The sequence below is a fragment of the Dendrobates tinctorius genome, unplaced genomic scaffold (genome assembly GCF_039654945.1).
Source record: "Dendrobates tinctorius isolate UK_male_01 unplaced genomic scaffold, ASM3965494v1 ptg000019l, whole genome shotgun sequence".
In the NCBI taxonomy this organism is placed as follows: domain Eukaryota; kingdom Metazoa; phylum Chordata; class Amphibia; order Anura; family Dendrobatidae; genus Dendrobates; species Dendrobates tinctorius.
This window is the reverse complement of record NW_027361687.1, coordinates 56,737,761-56,759,400: the sequence shown is the minus strand read 5'-3', so window position 1 is coordinate 56,759,400 and position 21,640 is coordinate 56,737,761. Positions and strand designations below refer to the sequence as shown.

Here is a 21,640-nt window from a genome sequence, read left to right as displayed (position 1 = left end):
TACATACATACTACATGCATGCAACATACATACTACATATATACTACATATATACATACTACATACATACTACATATATACCACACATATACTACATGCATGCAACATACATATATACTACATATATACTACATGCAACATACATACTACATATATACTACATGCATGCAACATACATATATACTACATGCAACATGCATACTACATGCATGCAACATACATACATACTACATATATACCACATGCATGCAACATGGAAACTACATATATACCACATATATACTTCATGCATACTACATATATACCACATGCATGCAACATACATATATACTACATGCAACATACATACTACATATATACTACATGCATGCAACATACATATATACAACATATATACTACATGCATGCAACATGCATACTACATATATACCACATATATACTACATGCATGCAACATACATATATATTGCATGCAACATGCATACTACATATATACTACATGCATGCAACATACATACTACATATATACCACATGCATGCAACATGCAGACTATATATATACCACATATATACTACATGCATGCAACAAACATATATACTACATATATACCACATGCATGCAACATATATATAATACATATATACTACATGCAACTTACATACTACATACATACTACATATATACCACATGCATGCAACATGCATACTACATATATACTACATGCATGCAACATACATATATACTACATACAATACATTCATACAATACATACATATAGACATACAGTACATATAACATAGAGTACATACTCACCATCACTTGTCACTTTGATCCCCGAAGCCATTGTCATCTATGGAATAAATATTAAAATAACAAAGCACCAATATACCAATATGGCTTCGGGGATCAAAGTGACAAGTGATGGTGAGTATGCTCAGACCCCCGGACAGTTGGTATAGACCCCCGGCAGGCCAGCACAGCCCCCCGGCAGGCCGGTACAGACCCCCGGCAGGCCGGTACAGACCCCCGGCAGTCTGCTCAGACCCCCGGACAGTCGGTACAGACCACCGGCAGGCCGGCACAGCCCCCCGGCAGGCCGGTACAGACCCCCGGCAGTCCGCTCAGACCCCCGGACAGTCCGTACAGACCACCGGCAGGCTGGCACAGCCCCCCCCGACAGGCCGGTACAGACCCCCGCAGCCTGCACAGACCCCCGGACAGTCGGTACAGACCACCGGCAGGCCGGCACAGCCCCCCGGCAGGCCGGTACAGACCCCCGCAGCCTTCACAGACCCCCGCACAGTCGGTACAGACCACCGGCAGGCCAGCACAGCCCCCAGGCAGGCCGGCACAGACCCCCTGCAGGCCGGTACAGACCCCCGGCAGTCCGCTCAGACCCCCGGACAGTCGGTACAGACCACCGGCAGGCCGGCACAGCCCCCGGCAAGCCGGTACAGACCCCCGGCCGTCCGCTCAGACCCCCGGACAGTCGGTACAGACCACCGGCAGGCCGGCACAGCCCCCCGGCAGGCCGGTACAGACCCCCGCAGCCTGCACAGACCCCCGGACAGTCGGTACAGACCACCGGCAGGCCGGCACAGCCCCCCGGCAGGCCGGTACAGACCCCCGGGCAGTCGGCACAGACCCACGGACAGTCGGCACAGCCCCCCGACATATGTGGTATATATGTAGAATGCATGTTGCATGCATGTAGTATATATGTGGTATATATGTAGTATGCATGTTGCATGCATGTAGTATATATGTAGTATGCATGTGGTATATATGCAGTATGTATGTATGTTGCATGCATGTAGTATATATGTTGCATGTATGTAGCATGTATGTAGTATGTATGTAGCATGTAGTATGTATGTAGTATATATATATTTTTTCTTACATTCAACACATAGGCCGGATGATGGGACTTCTACTGTCCCATCATTGGCTAATGTTTCAATCACCGTCATGGCAGCAGGCATCGCCAGATGGGACTTGTAGTCCCATCGGACAATGCCTGCACAGACCCCCGCAGCCTGCACAGACCCCCGGACAGTCGGCACAGCCCCCCGGCAGGCCAGCACAGCCCCCCGGCAGGCCGGTACAGACCCCCGGCAGTCCGCACAGACCCCTGGGCAGTCGGCACAGACCCCCGGACAGTCGGCACAGCCCCCCAACAGGCCGGTACAGACCCCCGGCAGTCCGCTCAGACCCCCGGACAGTCGGTACAGACCACCGGCAGGCCGGCACAGCCCCCCGGCAGGCCGGTACAGGCCCCGCAGCCTGCACAGACCCCTGGACAGTCGGTACAGACCAGCGGCAGGCCGGCACAGCCCCCTGGCAGGCCGGTACAGACCCCCGGCAGTCCGCTCAGACCCCCGGACAGTCGGTATAGACCACTGGCAGGCCGGCACAGACCCCCGCACAGTCGGTACAGTCCACCGACAGGCCGGTACAGACCCCTGGCAGGCCGGTACAGACCCCCGGCAGTCCGCTCAGACCCCGGGACAGTCGGTACATCCCGCCAACAAGCGGCAATTGTACCACCACAGGCAGCAATCAGTCAAGTTCCACCAGGAGGAACTCACCAGGAGGAGTACCTCCAATTTGTTATGCCACCAGGGAGTGGACACCCAGAAAACTTACCCTGGAAGCAGAAAGGCTACAAAGCTTCCATCACCCCAGGAGGTGAACCCCAGTAAAGTGTTAACAAGTTAATTGTCAGTTACCCAGGAGGGCTTTGGCACCGTTTTGCCTTGTTTGTATTGCTTGTATTTTTGCACAAGTTTGCCCAGTTTTGGCACTAGTTCCCCAGTTCACTGGAAATAAAAACTGTTGAGATCTTGGACAAGGAGTGATCCAAAAACTTTGTTGTATATAGTTTTGCACCTCTTCAGGTGCTTCCTCTTGGTTTTACTTAAACCACTGAAAAATAAGGACCCATCATTGCACAACTACAACAGACCTGAACAAAAACCCATTGGGTTTGGCCGAAGACATGGTCTAAAGGGGAAGACCAGTTATGTCCTGCAGTCCACCCAGGACCACCGTTGGAGGTTTGGAGCAGGTCCTCCACCAGCAAAAGGACACTTGAAGATACCCCGGCTGTGACAGTATCTATCATTTTCCATTAATGATTGCCGTTTTGCCTAATAAAAATGTTGATAGTATTTTATAGTGATAGCATCAAAAGCACTTTTCTACAGAATATATTACAGTGGTAATATTTAATAAAAATGAAAGGTTAATAACTAAAGATTTAAGACAGGTGACAAACTAAAGTTGGCGGTTGTCACCAGGCAGCACTCACAGTCATAGATAATTTTAATAGAAATAATTTGTAACGTTTAAAGTAAAAATGCCTCTCTCAGGAGAATATGCAAATAATGTCCGTGGAGCCTCATTTAAGAGTCTCAAACATGTATTTCCCAGGGAGCAATGCACCTAGGATTTCACTTATTGAGCGCCTTTGCCGACTGCCGCAGTATTTTCTTTGACTGGTCTCCCTGAGGTCAGTGATTGTTTCATGATCTCTCAGGAGAAGATGTTTTATAGTGAAATAAATATTGTTAACTGCTGGCAGTATTGTTGGAAAAATATGATTTTTTGTAATGTTCCTCTGTCACATCTTATGCTTTATTTTCAGCCCGCAGATGTGCTGGGTTCAACGGGGGGAATGTGGTGCCCCTAGGGTCCAGTCGCCACAGAGGTACTGCACCTCACCCAGAGGTGTGGTATCCCACAACCAGGTAAGGTGGAGACACCTGACCATCATTCCATCCCACATCCCACACACACACAAGTAGTGTAGCAGAGCACCCTTTATGGACCCTGCTTGGAACACGAAGAGTGCTGGGAGGTGGGTGGAGCGTAGTTATAGAGGGAAGATTATAGGAAGTTGAATTGCCAACTGTTTAGCAATAAGGTTCGGATACGGTTTTAAAGAAGGCACCACTTGGATATGACACAATTTTATTATACAATGATTAATTTAAATGATAAAACACCAAATTAATGGAATGGCAGATATAATATTACCCTGTTTTGTGTTAATTCATTTCATGTGAATCATACAATTACTATGAATTATAGTACATAGAGAAATAAGCATCAATACTATACATTACCAAGTATTGTAACATCACTTCTCCACTGGAGGGACCACAGTGTCAGCGAGAAGGAAATACTCTGGTCTTGTCATCACAGAAGCCGTGCATCCATGATACCTTCTGGAAATGTCCCTACCTCACTGACACAGGGTCCACCTTTTTATACACAACTCCCACATCCTCCCCTATTACATCTGCTGAATCATCAGTATCCTGCCACTGCACAGTTGTTTGCCGTCTTGACAACAGCACAAGACTTCAAGGTCTGTTTGTTATAGACTACTACAATCTTAAAGTTTGTTTGCACCAACCCAAGATTTATTTGCCATTGGCATGTCTCTTAACAATAGCACAATGCTTGAAGGTTGTTTGCTATTAATTACAACCCAAGATCTGTTTGCCTCTAACAATCAAGGTTGTCTGTCAGTGTTCAAAGTTCAACATATGTTGCTTGTCACAAAGTTAACTCTTCATGATCATAGCATAACGCACTAAGATGGTGGCATGTGATCAGCATGACTTCCATAATCACCTATTCTGAAAACTGGATACCTATCGTAACCCAGTCACACACTCATACTTGTCTCATTTGTATCACAATCGGTCCTTGATTATTTATGTCATGCATGACCATTGCTACATGAGACCATCAAAACATTTTGGTCTCCCTTGTCTCCGAGCATCATACTATTATTGAACACAAGACATCCTTGTTCAAGCAGCATAAATATTCATTATCTGTACAGTTATTTTTCCTATTGTCTTTGTAATTTTTCCTAGCACATGTGTAAGAATACACCACACAACTCTTACCCCTATATATATTAGAATACCACACAGAATTAGTTGGAAAGCTCCTTGTAGAATTCCCATCAACAACCCCCCAAGTGAAAGTATTCAATTCTGTAGCACTGTTTGTCAAAGCAAATATCACAGTGGTCACTTGTGTGCAAATCAGGATAATGAATCTTTGAAACACACAGCCTCAAAGACCATAGGACAATTAACCTTGTCTTATGGTATTAACACAGAGCAAACACTTTGTGGCTCAGTATCAAAGTTCAGCATCAATGATGTTACAATATATATAGTTATATATAGGTATTGCAATATATAGTGTTTGGATTCAAACAACCATATTTCATTTTTGCAATACATTTATCATATATATCAAAGCATATAAACAACATATTATAATATGTAGGCTATAAGATATCCATACTTTTATTAGCACCACAGAAGTAAGGTTGGAAATTCCCTCAGAGGGAGGAAAACTGGTCACAAAGGGTCACGGCCCCTAGTCTAGCTAGCGTACCTCAAGGTGCTACTAGCTTTGGTTACTTTATGGACCATCGCCCCTACCACAGTTATTCCGACTGGAAAGGATCACAGAAATGGAAGGGTATGCGTTATCTGACAGGATTCGCAGCTGCTGGCCTAGAACGATAATTGTGAAGTGCTGAAGTGGAAGAGCAGCATATTGTGTGGAGACGGCCAAGAAAGGTACAAACTGACAAGGAAGGTGATCACAGCATGTAGGGGGTTAAAGTGCCAGGAGCCGTGTGCAACCTCTCCTAGCACTGAGTGCAAGGTGTCAGCATCAGCTGCATTTGGCAGTGATAGCCTGTGTGCACGCACGATCGCGTTGCAATAGTAATATGTCCCACGTCAATAAGTATCAGGACACAGACATTTTATTACTGACTATTGTAATGGGGTTAATACGGTGGAGAGATACTGCATGGAATGGCTCTTCTATAATAATCTTTATATAGCGCTAACATATTCCGCAGCACTTTACAGTTTGCACACATTATCATCACTGTCCCCGATGGGGCTCACAATCTAAATTCCCTATCAGTATGTCTTTGGAGTGTGGGAGGAACCCAGAGTACCCAAAGGAAACCAAGGGAGAACATACAAACTCCTTGCAGATGTTGTCCTTGGTGGGATTTGAACCCAGGACTCCAGCACTGCAAGGCTGCAGCACTAACCACTGAGCCACCGTGCTGCCCTGCTAGTGTAGCCTCAATAACTTAATAGACAGTCCTCTGAGTTCAATAAAATGATTTGAAATGTTTCTGTCCCACAATGAATAGCATGTTTATATTGTGATCAGCCAATGACATAGATGTCCATGTGCCACTGTGATTGGGTCACTACTAGCACCAGATGAAAAATCTTATGACTTGAAATGAACATATTTTTTTAAATGGAAATTTTCCAAATTTCCTAGGAAATTCATTCTAGAGTATTCAAAATCCTTCAATAGCCCTAAAAAACTGTATGGTGAAATATTTTGTTTTGTCGTACACAATAATCTTCATAACTGCTGTCCTGTCGCACTGTCTGTACAGTTTCTTCAGTGTTTTAAGGCTTTCTCTCCCTACTTCTAAGGCCAATTTGTGAGCTGTGACATCATCTATCTATTCAGATTAACTATGAAATGGCTGCTGCTTTCCCTCCCTCTGCTTTTATGCTGACTATGATAGCACCTTCTGATTGTCTGTACTATACCATGTGACACGATAGTTGCAGAACATTATGGAAACCTTGGCAGAAAATATGTGATTCTTCTTTGGCAGATGCAAATATGTAATATGAGGCAATTTTAGGCAATTTGCACAAAGCAAATGTTAAATTGGTCGGATTCATTGAATTCCTACAAATTCTACACAAATTTCATTGCCAGTGAATCAGTTCAGTCATCTTTTGTTATGGGAAGGCTTATATACTATTTTGGCACTAGGCTCCCTTTCTACAGACAGCAGAGCCAATATTGAATGGTAGCAGGGCTAGACGAGCTTATTATTCAGCTGCTAAGCTACAATCCATGTTCCTTCTATGTCATCATATAGAGGGTGATATATATTATGTTGTGTTGTAATGTAGGGATACCAAGCTTCATTGTTTCCTTGGTAAAAATGAAATCAAAGTGATCACATTGTCATAGTAATTATAGGGGGTGCAGAGGTAGAAGTTGCATCTGATAACTTAGGCCATTTGGAGACCCTTCAGCTATAAAAGAAGATATGATAGTTGGAAGTTCTGGTGCAGACTTTGGGAACAAAGCGTTTTATGTTAGCTCAGGATGTCCAGCAAAATAAAAAATGATCAAGGAGATATTTTAGGAGCACTATCCTTGAATAATTTGTATCTTCTTTTTCAGAAAATAATCCAGAGAAACCTACTTTGTCAATACTGTCATCAGTAGAAGAACATCCAAAAGATCCAGAGTCAATTGTCTTGCTGTGCATTGCTTTCAACTGGACAAAGAATTGGGGTGTGATTAAATGGACCTTGAATGACACAGAAAATCATGGGTGGACAACTCTCGATCCAGATGGGAGTTTACGAAGCTTACTTGTCATGTCTAGATCTCAGTCTCAGCATTATCCAGTAATTACTTGTTACATAAAGGAGTCTACAAATGATGAAAGGATCTCCTTAAAGTTCACCACAGTATTTAATGGTGGTAACATTGGTAAGTAAAAAATTATGGGTGGGTCTAAAAGCTGAAACACCCACCAGACCTTTTATGGCTATCACTTCGATACCTATTGTGGAATCAAGGAAAAACAAGTATTGATAGTAAGGTTTTAGTAACCAGAGGGGCTCACAAACCTCTAATACCTTTAAAATACACCTTTTATTGTAAACTGTTTAAAACACAGCAAACGAAAGCTAATAACACCCTAACAGGAAATAAGTCAAAAACAGTAAATGGTGTGAGGGTAAGCCATGATAAGTCCTAGGTAACCTTGCTGTGGAGGTTGGCATCCTATCTTGAACGCAAAATGGCTCCCACGCTCACCGATGACTTCCCCTAAATTCTCCCTGGAAATCCCTGACCATTGATAATTGTCATAAGGAACTCAATTCACCAGATACCACACTTGTCCCTTTATGGGTTAAATAACCCCTAAGGAGTAACCAGTAATGATGAGCGAATTTGTCCAGCAAATGATCTCCAAACATAAATTGGCCACGAATATGGCACATGGATTCGTGATCGCAAACACAAGCAAAATTTTTTAAAATCTGAAAAAATAGGTAACATTCGGTAAAAAGTGAGGGAAAAATATTTGTGTTGCCACTAAAGTATTTTCAGCACTTTAGCAACAATAATGATAGTGTATCATGAGCGTTTGACACGTATTTGATGAGGGGGGGGATTTTGCAGAGCTCAGAGGCGCAAAGTTCTTGTAAACAGTCTTTTTTTTCCCCTAACTTTATGTGTGCACATTGTGGCTAGCCAATCAGTGTGCAGGAAACACCCACAATGTCCTGATGTAAGGCGGTCAGGGTGGTAGTCATGGCAATGGGCTGTACTGTTCCCACACCCTGGTGCCCCACAGATAGAATATAGTGTCCATTCTGCCGCATGTGCAGCAAAATACTTACATTCACTGCCAGGATTCTCTCCAGTTCTGCACTCCAGCTCCATATTTCAGAGCTCCACAAAACATCTCAGAGTCACAGTTCTTTTCCAACAGTTGAACTTTATTAAACAGCAGGGCATTCATCACACTGGCAGCACAGGTTAAACACAGAGACATTTCTTATCTTTCCCTGCCATCCGGACAGCCTCTATCCTTTCTATCAGCTCTGTCTGCCATCTCCCGGCAATCTCTGCTGTATCTCTGGACAGTCCATGTCCCATCCGTGCATTCAGCATCACCAGCTCCCTGTCAGCCCCTCATCCGTTTCCAATAGGGAAAGGTTCTGAGAACACCATCTCAGCTGCTTCCGCCCCGGTTGTAGACCCTGGATCCTTCTTGGGGATGGTCCTTCCGATCTGGTGCCCGACTTCACTATTCTCCACCTGAGGCCCCTTACTACCGTAGCAGCTTTATCCCCATGGTCAGCCGTCTGCTTCAACTGCTGCTCACACCTTGCCCTGGGTAAGCCTGCCTTGGCTCTGCTGCCTATCCAGAAAGTTCCTTTCCTATATCCCTATGACCCTGTCCTCCTCTAGATCCTCCCCATTGAACAACCCCTTGCGGACCATCAAAATCAATGCACCTGGAGTTCACATAAACCTTGTCCCCAGTCTTGGCCTTGTGAATCAGTCCATGCCCTCAGGTAGGATTGAAGTACTTGATGAGGCTGCATGTCATCTGGCCTGACATGGCTCCCCTGCCAGGATGCCGCAGCTCTTTTAAGATTTGGCGCTCCCGCTGTTTCTTTTCTTCAATAACTTCCTTCACCCACTGAGCCTCCTCAGCCATGGGAGCCCGGGGTTCATCCGGATAGACATTGCGGGAGGACGCTGGGGCCAGGGAAGGTGACGGAGCAGGAATCGGTGTGGAAACTGAGGTGAGTGCAGGTCTTTCACTCACCAAAGCTGCAGCCAGCTGTGACGGTCCTCCATCACTGCCATGTGAGCTTGGAATCACAGCTGTGATGATTCCTCTCTGTAAGGCTTCCGGCATCTCTATTACCCCTTCCGATTCCAGCTGCTCCACGTCCGCGGTGTCTCAGCTAGCAAAAATCTTCCGTTCCAGCCAGCCAAAGGGGAGCCAGTGTTCTAGTTCTACTGTCCACCAGTCCCTAGGGCACAAGTCTGCCTTTGACAGGGCCATGGACCACTGCCAGTCTTACCGACTGATGCCCCCACAAAACGACATGCTCCTTCACTGCATCTCAGTAGGTAATTCGCTGGGTAATAGCGTCTTGCTTCTGAGCACGCCGTCGTGTTCTTCTGAGCTCCATCCGTTCATGGATGGAGTTACTTCCGGCTGCCCCACCCATTCCTTCAGATTCTGCTGCAGGGGCCGCGGCTTCTTTTCCAACCGCACCCATCTCAGGCAGGCACCAGTCACTATGGGATGTGGCCTCGTCTCAGGCCAATACTTCTTCCATCTTCGCTCCCTTTTCTGCTTAGGACGCCCACAGTGGGCAGCACCGCTCTCAGCTTTCCCGTCACTGACAGCCATCTTAAAGATAGTACAGTCAGTGTTCGGCTCCATCTTTAACTCTCTAATGGCCACCATATTTGCCGTCTTCAAGACTACTCCACTCTCTGTACACAAGTATACAAGGCATCGCAATCCTGCCGACTACACTACTTCTGTAAGGCAGCCAGGGTGGTAGTCGTGACAATGGGCTGTACTGTTCCCACATCCTTGCGCCCCACAGAGAGGATCCAGTGTCCATTCTGCCGCACGTGCTGCAAAACACATACATTCACAGCCAGTATTCTCTCCAGTTCTTTCACTCTGACTCCACAGTTCCGAGCTCCTCAAAACATCTCAGAGTCACAGTGCTTTTCCGACAGTTGAACTTTACTAAACAGCAGGACATTCATCACACTGGCAGCACAGGTTAAACACAGAGACATATTTTTATCTTTCCCTGTCGTCCGGACAGCCTCTATCCTATCTATCAGCTCTGTCTCCCATCTCCTGGCAATCCCTGCCATATCTTTGGACAGTCTGTGTCCCATCTGTGCCTTCAGCATCACCAGCGCCCTATCAGCCCCTTGTCTGGTTCCAATAGGGAAAGATGCCAGGGACACCATTTCAGCTGCTCCTGCCCCAGTCGTAGACCCCGGATCCTTCTTCGGGATGGTCCTTCTGATCTGGTGCCTGACTGCACTATTCTCAGCCTGGGGCCCATTACTGCCATAGCAGCTTTATCCCCACATCCTGCAGTCTGCTTCATCTGCTGCTCACTCCTTGTCCTTGGCAAGCCTGCTCGGGGCCTGCTGCCTATCCAGGAAGTCCCTCTCCTATATCCCTATGACTCTGCCCTGCTCTGATATAACTCCTCCCCACTGACCAACCCATTGTTGCCTATACCTAATTAACCCTGTTATCTATTCTCTATGATACCCCCTCTACTCTAATCCCCTATGATCCTATAATATTTCATAACATATCCCTAAGCCTATGACCAGTACATGACAAATACATTTACATTACAGTACACAAACATCAGTGAACATGCATAAAAGTCAAGGTGCCGCACATGATATATGAATAGTGTCCAGGGGAGTGGAGGCAAGTGAGGGTCCCCTGCTACCTCCTTACACTGACACAATGGCTTGTGTCATTGGCTACTAAAATCATATGTACCTCTCCATATAAATAGCGGACATCTTGTTTTAGCACCATTTTGACACTAACAGCTCAGAGAGGCTGCTTCTGCCGCTGGCACTGTTAGCAGCAAGATTTTAGCTAGTTAGCTAGGTGGTTGAATATCAGTCAGATAGTGTCCAGTGTGGCTTTTAAATTTACCTTCCAGCATTTTTCTTTTGCCATTACTGAGGTCCACAGACAAAGCCAGCAGGGCACATGTCCCACAAGTGTGTTGTGTACTGCTTCTATTGTGCTCTATGCATGAGTATAGTGTTTTAAATAATATTTTTTCACCAGCTAAATGTGAAACAGCATGCTGTATCCCATCTTGTCATTTTAGTGGTGTGGTGATATGAAACTGTCTGCAGACTTAAGGCATGTTAAAAAAAAATATATAATATTTTCTGTTGCTGAATATGATACAGCCCACCATGTCCCACATTGTCATGTTGTGGTGGTGATGTGAACCTGTCTGCAGACCTAAAGCACATTAAAAAAAATTGCAATATTTTCTGTTGCTGAGTGTGATACAGACCACCATATCCCACGTTGTCATTTTGTGGCGTTGATATGAACCTGTCTGCAGACCTCAAGCACATTAAATTATTATTTTTTTCTGTTGATAATCATGATACAGCCCGCTATATCCAACCTTTTAATTTAGTGGCATTGAAATTGTTCTGTGTGCAGAGCTGTTGCACATTAAATTTCATTTATTTAATTTTTTTTTAAAAACGTGATACAACAGCCAAGATCTGAGTTTGAAATTGTTTTAAGCCTATCTTCTAGATTATGTGCATCTTTGGCATCCAATTTCTCATGGGCATCTTTTATGCCTAGATTGAGATGAGCATCTGTGACACCTATCTTCTGACGAACATCAAACGCTCTCCGATAATTGGTTTTGAGTAATCGTTATAGGCTGGATCCTGGATCTCATACTTCACATAGCCGCCCTTTTGTTGATCCTGTTGTACGCTCCCATTCCCATCGTCGTCATGCCCCTTTTCCTGATCAGTTCATATAATGACATGTCGGACATTTTTCTCCAGTCAACCCACACCTTACCAGCAGCAACTGTAGGAAAGAGGGGGCTCCAACGCCACGGACAATCTTATTGATCATACAGACCTCGTCCACACTAAAAAAAAAAATGATTTTATGTTACAAACATAACACTAGTTAATGTTATACAGGCCTCTTCGACAGCCCCTCCCAAATTCTTCTGTTACTAACGTAATACAGTAGGGGAAATCTATTTTAAAAATTGTTTGGAGAATATCTACTTTGTCATCCAGCCCTCATCCACACTTAAACAATTCTTTCTTCTTTTATTAACGTAATACAGCAGGGGACATCTCACTTACAAATTGTTTGCAGCATCTAGTCAATGTTATACAAGCATCATCCGCACAAAATAAACCCCAAAAATATTCTGTTACTAACATCATACAGTAGGGGGCATCTCATTTCGAAATTTTTTGGAGCACATCTTCTATGTCATACATGCCTCATTGACACTGAAACAATTCTTTCTGCTGTGAGTAACGTGACTAATCACGCCATATTTTACCTTCTATGTTTGTGCTGCTGAAATTCAGCTGTGTGCAGAGGTTGTGCAGAGTGAAAAATCTATTTTTAGTTGCTAATAGTGTGCTCCTAGTACACTATCTGAGCAACATGACTGGGAGAAAGCAAGGTCGTGGAGGAAGGGGATTAGGCTTGATGTTTGAGGTGTATGTGGGGTAGGTGAAAATGTTTCTGAAAGCACTAGTGAATCTCTAACGTGACATCATATCCAAAGACAACTGACAACTTCTGTTACTGGATGTTGTAGTTTTTAAAGTGTTGCAATGTTCTTGCATAATTGCAGTCTCTGATATCTTTAGTGGGGTATATGTGCCTGTTGTTGCTGCTGCTGCTGCTGCTAGAGATATTAACACTAATTTGTAGAAATGTAAACAGTCCTGCTTGGGTATCCATCTGCTGGGTTGGGATTAGTGGAAGACATGTCGGTCCCTATTAAACTACTTCTACTGTGTTAAAATTGATGCTGCTTTGTTAGTATCTGACACTAATTTTTAGAATTGTGAACACTCTTAGTTGGGTGTCCATCTCCTGGGTTTGGTGTAGTGGAAGACCTGTTGATCTCTATTAGACTATTTCTAATGTGGTGAAATTGATGTCACTTTGTTGGTGTGTGCAAATAAATTTTTGTTAATGTGTAGATTTCACTTTGGGTCTTCTTCATGTGTGTTGCCTGTAGCAGTAGGCCTCCGATTCCGGCAGTCTTCCACTGTCTTTAAGTCAACTACCCATGTTACTATCCTTACATTTTCTGACTACAGTAATCTACGAAACTGATATGAGTGCCACCTGAGTGTGGCCGAGCATCACTTGTAATTTTTTTTGGAGGGTTTTATCACTTATATAGTGCCAATAATTCATTCGCTTTACAGACATTTACAGACATTACTGGCACTGTCATCACTGGGACTCAAAATCTTAATTTTCTATCTGTATGCCTTTGTAGTGTGGCTAGAAAATTAATTACTAGGAGTAAACCCTCGTAAACACGGGTAGAACAAACAAACACTTTGCAGATGCTGCTGTTGGTGGAGTTTTAATACAGGACTACAGTTGGAAGGCTATCACTGCGTTGCAAACTGTATACCTCACTGCTGTGTTGGGGAAAACCACTGTCAAGATTGTCTTCCAGCATGTTTTGATACTGCAGCATGGGCGCGTCCCTTTCCAGGGTTGGAAGCAAGTGGCAAAATTTACTTTTGTATAGTGGATAGAACACATTAGCAACCCAGTAGTCAGCACTATTTGGAATCATAACTATACGGGTAAGGCCGGTTTCACATTAGCGCTTTTTAAGCGCACGCACGGCCGGGGGTAGCTCCGCCCCCGAGCCGGCTCTCTGCCTGGCATGCCCGCCCCTTGCTTGTAGCGCCGCCTACTAGCGGACAGCGGCGCCTGCGATCGGCGCACCCTATCTTTAGCATAGGGTGCGCAGATCGTGCGCAGGCCGTGCGCTAGTTGCGCTTTGACCTGCGCTGCGCACTTTTGACGGTGCGCCGTGCGCGCCAAAATCCGAAAAGTTTGATTTTGGCGCGCACGGCGCACCGTCAAGAGTGCACAGCGCAGGTCAAAGCGCAACTAGCGCACGGCCTGCGCACGATCTGCGCACCCTATGCTAAAGATAGGGTGCGCCGATCGCAGGCGCCGCTGTCCGCTAGTAGGCGGCGCTACAAGCAAGGGGCGGGCACGCCGGGCAGAGAGCCGGCTCGGGGGCGGAGCTACCCCCGGCCGTGCGTGCGCTTAAAAAGCGCTAATGTGAAACCGGCCTAACAATCATGCTGCAAATAGTGCTGCAAGAAAGCACTCATGGGTCAAGTTCTTTCACGAGGTACAACTCCACATTGCGTTGGTGGTGGTATAACACTCAAGCTTTCTTTCTTCAACCTCTCCTGACAACCACAGAAAACATAGATGGAATCATTATCATCTTCAACTCCTAACTGTTACGCGTCCATCACCTCTTCCTTCTCACCTTTTTCAAGGTTCTTTTCCATTTCTTCCTCTCATTGCAAAGTCTGTGAGATGACAGATCTGAACTTACAGATATTGTTAACCCTAAAGGTATCCTCCTCTGCTTCTTCTTCTTCCCCCAGGGCCACCACCAACACCTGCTCATCCACACTATTTAAAGTGTGCTCCAGCATGTAGATGACAGTAATAGGGATGCTGATGATGGCATCATCACCGCTAACCATCTAAGTAGCCATTAAGAAAACATACAGAAGGGTACAGAGGTCCTTCGTCTGTATCCAGTATGTAAGTGTGAATTGCACCACTTCCGTACTGCATTTTGACAGGCTATGAAAAATGTCATCCTGCACCAGATCTCGTTGCTGCTGCCGAGTCACTGCAACATGTGCAGAGTTTAATTCCACAATGTGATCATATCGTATATCCACTGGTTATCCGGTAGTCTGAAAATCTCTAAACCAAATGAAGTGGAATGGTGGAAGTCAGCATGACAGTGGTTTCTGCAGCAGCGCATCTAGGCTGAGTCAGTGGTGGAGTAATTGCTGTACCATCAGGTTGAGGATGTGAGCCATGCAAAGCTCGTGTGTAAGATTGGCCTGGCATAGGGCCACCACCAGGTTTGCACCGTTATCGCACATGGCCTTCCCTGGCTCCATGTTGACTGTAGACAGCCATTGCTCAAAGTTGGCATGGATAACTGTCCACAACTGTTGATCTGTATGACTGTGATCTCTAAGGCATATTAATGTAAACACTGCCTGATTACGGTGAGACCTAGCTGTGCAGTTGTCATGGTTAGGACATGGTTAATGTCCTGTTCTCACAGGGATAACTTTTGCCGGCCTCTCTTTGGATCTGGCAGGGGTATTTATACTAACTCCAAACTAGCATTCTCTGTCAGTTATACTGCTTTTCTGGTGTGTCTGACCCCTGGTGTGCGTGTACTCTGCGTTGTTTGTTTGCTTCCCATGTATGACCTGGCTTGTTCCTTCACTCTGTACTCCGTCTCTTGTTTTTGTACCATTGTCTTTTCTGGTTCTGACCTCCTGGCTTGACTATCGTTACTCTGTTACAGTTTACCCCTATTGTACCGTCTAATGCCCGTTCTGGTTTTCTGATCTATTGCTTCGTCCTGACTATCCATTCTGTCTAATCCTTTGGTACTGTATTGCTATCTCATGCTTTGACCTTGGCTTGATCTGGTTTCTGTCTCTGTCTATGCCCCTTGGTAACATTGTCCTGTAGTTACCTTTCTAGGAGTTTCCCTGCAGCTCCTAGCTCCGTGGAGCTTAGGCCACGCCCCCTGCAGTCACGTGATTCAGGTCCTGGAGCATGCATTGTCACCACTGCTGCCCGCTCCGCAGGTATCTTTGTGCACAGTCTTTGTACTCAGGACACGCGCTCTGGCTCAGTGAGCAAGTGCAGTGCGTTGTTCCTGACAGCAGTACAGAGGTGGGGGAGGGATTCTCTTTACAGTGTTGGAACGTGTGTTTAATTAAAACATAGGTTGAGGGCCCAGGTGGAGGACCTAGAGGAGGTGGAGGAGGCAGAAGCACTGCAGGAACTGTTACATACACATGTTTGTTCCGCAAGCCCTGGGGATTCCAAGACTTGGTGCCTAATTTAGCTACCTTGTGGTGTGTAGTGGTTTATTTCTTCATCCCCAAGCTCCCTGTAAACCTTGGGGGTTGCAAGACTTGTGGAGCAGCCCTTTCCCCGCCTGCCCCTACAGCCACCAGTCACCCAGTGCCCAGTCATCTAGATGTAACTCCCCTGTCCATGCTTGCTCGTCCAGGTGTCATTGTTGAAATGCACCCTGGCAGACATAGAATGTTTCAGGGAATGGATGATGTTGTCTGCGACCTGTTGCTGTAGCGCAGGCACATGTTTCTTAGAGAAGTAATGCTGACTGGGCAATTGGTACTGGGGGCACTGTGATGGCAATCAGCTTTCAGAAACTGTATCCATAAGGAGGAAAGGCTACATTTCCGAGGCCAACAGATTGGAGTGGCCATGCAATAATCACAGAGATCACAGGCCATGGGTCATACAGAAACAAGCACTGTGATCTTTGTAGCAAATAGCTCTCAGCTGGCCTCTATTGTCCAGACAATGAATGACATGATTGTGCTACGAATCATCCAAGGAGGCTGTCGGCTGTTCACAATAATTAGTTCTCAGAAAAGTAATAGTGAGCATAAGGCTTATTAACGTCCAGATTAGAACACCTGGAATATGCGTATATCCCGCCGTACTATCACTGCTAACTCCACGATAAGTCTACACTCCTTGCTGCCAACAACAATCCTTTTTTTAACCCAATAAATAAATACAGGCCGATTGGACGCCATTCTTATTTTGAGGTTCACACCATCAGGGTGTTCCATCCCCTCTCCCTCAGAGCAGCAGTCATATACCGGCCCCCAGGCTCACCCACCCACGTCCTTGACCACTTTTATGCGTTGTCCTCAGAATTGACAACTAGAGTTGAGCGAAACGGGTCAAAAAATTTCAAAAGTCGCCGACTTTTGGCAAAGTCGGGTTTCATGAAACGAAACCCGACTCTAGGATGAGGTCGGCCACGAGGTCGGTGACTTACGCGCCAAAGTCGCGTTTCAAAAGTTTGTTTTGCGCTCTTTTTCAGCCAATCAGGATCCACGGACACTGTGGGCAACGTGATGACATAGGCAGGGGTCACCACCATCTTTCAGAAGGGCATGCAAGTGATTGGCTTGCTTTGGTGGGCATCACAGGGGGTATAAAAGGGCGTGCACGCCGGCCGCCATCTTACTTCTGACGATCTCAGTATAGGGAGAGGTTGCTGCTGATTCTGTAGGGAGAGCGTTAGGCAGGGAAGAAGACAAAAAAACTGCTTCTGTTGCTAGCGATTTGGCCTGCACAACACACCAGTCACTGTGTGTGCAGTGCAAGGGGAGGCTATATAGTGGTGTATCAGTGGTGTTGGTTGTTGGGCTGCCTTCTAAGGCTTCCTGACATTCCTGCATTGCTGTTTACCCACTGCTCCGCAAACTGCTTTTTTAAAAGCAATCCCAATTTTTTTTTTGTCCTGCTGAGAAGAAAAAAAAACTGCTTCTGCTGCTAGCAATTTGGCCTGCACAACACACCAGTCACTGTGTGTGCAGTGCAAGGGGAGGCTATATTGTGGTGTATCAGTGGTGTTGGTTGTTGGGCTGCCTTTTAAGGCTTCCTGACAGGCTGGCATTGCTGTTTACCCACTGCTCTGCAAACTGCTTTTTTAAAAGCAATCCAATCTCCCTTATCCTCTAGTCACTTTTGTCACAGCTGTGCCATCGAGCCTGTCACATAGCGCTCAGATATCAGTGGGCCTCACACAATCCAAAAGTGTCCAGTGTCCAAAAGTGTGTGCAGAGATTCAAAATCTCCCTTATCCTCTAGACACTTTGGTCACAGCTGTGCCATCGAGCCTGTCACATAGCGCTCATATATTCATTGGGCCTCACACAATCCAAAAGTGTCCAGTGTCCAAAAGTGTGTGCAGAGATTCAAAATCTCCCTTATCCTCTAGTCACTTTGGTCACAGCTGTGCCATCGAGCCTGTCACATAGCGCTCAGATATTCATTGGGCCTCACACAATCCAAAAGTGTCCAGTGTCCAAAAGTGTGTGCAGAGATTCAAAATCTCCCTTATCCTCTAGTCACTTTGGTCACAGCAGTGCCATCGAGCCTGTCACATAGCGCTCAGATATTCATTGGGCCTCACACAATCCAAAAGTGTCCAGTGTCCAAAAGTGTGTGCAGAGATTCAAAATCTCCCTTATCCTCTAGTCACTTTGGTCACAGCTGTGCCATCGAGCCTGTCACATAGCGCTCAGATATTCATTGGGCCTCACACAATCCAAAAGTGTCCAGTGTCCAAAAGTGTGTGCAGAGATTCAAAATCTCCCTTATCCTCTAGTCACTTTGGTCACAGCTGTGCCATCGAGCCTGTCACATAGCGCTCAGATATTCATTGGGCCTCATACAATCCAAAAGTGTCCAGTGTCCAAAAGTGTGTGCAGAGATTCAAAATCTCCCTTATCCTCTAGTCACTTTGGTCACAGCTGTGCCATCGAGCCTGTCACATAGCGCTCAGATATTCATTGGGCCTCACACAATCCAAAAGTGTCCAGTGTCCAAAAGTGTGTGCAGAGATTCAAAATCTCCCTTATCCTCTAGTCACTTTGGTCACAGCTGTGCCATCGAGCCTGTCACATAGCGCTCAGATATTCATTGGGCCTCACACAATCCAAAAGTGTCCAGTGTCCAAAAGTGTGTGCAGAGATTCAAAATCTCCCTTATCCTCTAGTCACTTTGGTCACAGCTGTGCCATCGAGCCTGTCACATAGCGCTCAGATATTCATTGGGCCTCACACAATCCAAAAGTGTCCAGTGTCCAAAAGTGTGTGCAGAGATTCAAAATCTCCCTTATCCTCTAGTCACTTTGGTCACAGCTGTGCCATCGAGCCTGTCACATAGCGCTGAGATATTCATTGGGCCTCACACAATCCAAAAGTGTCCAGTGTCCAAAAGTGTGTGCAGAGATTCAAAATCTCCCTTATCCTCTAGTCACTTTGGTCACAGCTGTGCCATCGAGCCTGTCACATAGCGCTCAGATATTCATTGGGCCTCACACAATCCAAAAGTGTCCAGTGTCCAAAAGTGTGTGCAGAGATTCAAAATCTCCCTTATCCTCTAGTCACTTTGGTCACAGCTGTGCCATCGAGCCTGTCACATAGCGCTCAGATATTCATTGGGCCTCACACAATCCAAAAGTGTCCAGTGTCCAAAAGTGTGTGCAGAGATTCAAAATCTCCCTTATCCTCTAGTCACTTTGGTCACAGCTGTGCCATCGAGCCTGTCACATAGTGCTCAGATATTCATTGGGCCTCACACAATCCAAAAGTGTCCAGTGTCCAAAAGTGTGTGCAGAGATTCAAAATCTCCCTTATCCTCTAGTCACTTTGGTCACAGCTGTGCCATCGAGCATGTCACATAGCGCTCAGATATTCATTGGGCCTCACACAATCCAAAAGTGTCCAGTGTCCAAAAGTGTGTGCAGAGATTCAAAATCTCCCTTATCCTCTAGTCACTTTGGTAAAAGCTGTGCCATCGAGCCTGTCACATAGCGCTCAGATATTCATTGGGCCTCACACAATCCAAAAGTGTCCAGTGTCCAAAAGTGTGTGCAGAGATTCAAAATCTCCCTTATCCTCTAGTCACTTTGGTCACAGCAGTGCCATCGAGCCTGTCACATAGCGCTCAGATATTCATTGGGCCTCACACAATCCAAAAGTGTCCAGTGTCCAAAAGTGTGTGCAGAGATTTAAAATCTCCCTTATCCTCTAGTCACTTTGGTCACAGCTGTGCCATCGAGCCTGTCACATAGCGCTCAGATATTCATTGGGCCTCACACAATCCAAAAGTGTCCAGTGTCCAAAAGTGTGTGCAAAGATTCAAAATCTCCCTTATCCTCTAGTCACTTTGGTCACAGCTGTGCCATCGAGCCTGTCACATAGCGCTCAGATATTCATTGGGCCTCACACAATCCAAAAGTGTCCAGTGTTCAAAAGTGTGTGCAGAGATTCAAAATCTCCCTTATCATCTAGTCACTTTGGTCACAGCTGTGCCATCGAGCCTGTCACATAGCGCTCAGATATTCATTGGGCCTCACACAATCCAAAAGTGTCCAGTGTCCAAAAGTGTGTGCAGAGATTCAAAATCTCCCTTATCCTCTAGTCACTTTGGTCACAGCTGTGCCATCGAGCCTGTCACATAGCGCTCAGATATTCATTGGGCCTCACACAATCCAAAAGTGTCCAGTGTCCAAAAGTGTGTGCAGAGATTCAAAATCTCCCTTATCCTCTAGTCACTTTGGTCACAGCTGTGCCATCGAGCCTGTCACATAGCGCTCAGATATTCATTGGGCCTCACACAATCCAAAAGTGTCCAGTGTCCAAAAGTGTGTGCAGATATTCAAAATCTCCCTTATCCTCTAGTCACTTTGGTCACAGCTGTGCCATCGAGCCTGTCACATAGCGCTCAGATATTCATTGGGCCTCACACAATCCAAAAGTGTGGAGTGTCCAAAAGTGTGTGCAGAGATTCAAAATCTCCCTTATCCTCTAGTCACTTTGGTCACAGCTGTGCCATCGAGCCTGTCACATAGCGCTCAGATATCCATTGGGCCTCACACAATCCAAAAGTGTCTAGTGTCCAAAAGTGTGTGCAGAGATTCAAAATCTCCCTTATCCTCTAGTCACTTTGGTCACAGCTGTGCCATCGAGCCTGTCACATAGCGCTCAGATATTCATTGGGCCTCACACAATCCAAAAGTGTCCAGTGTCCAAAAGTGTGTGCAGAGATTCAAAATCTCCCTTATCCTCTAGTCACTTTGGTCACAGCTGTGCCATCGAGCCTGTCACATAGCGCTGAGATATTCATTGGGCCTCACACAATCCAAAAGTGTCCAGTGTCCAAAAGTGTGTGCAGAGTTTCAAAATCTCCCTTATCCTCTAGTCACTTTGGTCACAGCTGTGCCATCGAGCCTGTCACATAGCGCTCAGATATTCATTGGGCCTCACACAATCCAAAAGTGTCCAGTGTCCAAAAGTGTGTGCAGAGATTCAAAATCTCCCTTATCCTCTAGTCACTTTGGTCACAGCTGTGCCATCGAGCCTGTCACATAGCGCTCAGATATTCATTGGGCCTCACACAATCCAAAAGTGTCCAGTGTCCAAAAGTGTGTGCAGAGATTCAAAATCTCCCTTATCCTCTAGTCACTTTGGTCACAGCTGTGCCATCGAGCCTGTCACATAGCGCTCAGATATTCATTGGGCCTCACACAATCCAAAAGTGTCCAGTGTCCAAAA

At 45.8% G+C, this 21,640-nt stretch overlaps 1 protein-coding gene across 1 annotated transcript in view; it reads left to right on the top strand.

Moving 5' to 3' along the window:
• Positions 1–21,640, top strand: part of LOC141082716 (uncharacterized) — a 59,407-nt gene that overhangs the window by 21,602 nt on the left and 16,165 nt on the right. Inside the window, exon 3 of the mRNA XM_073566649.1 lies at positions 7,280–7,594. Coding sequence (XP_073422750.1) covers positions 7,280–7,594 — 315 coding nt within the window. The remainder of the gene's footprint in view (positions 1–7,279; positions 7,595–21,640) is intronic.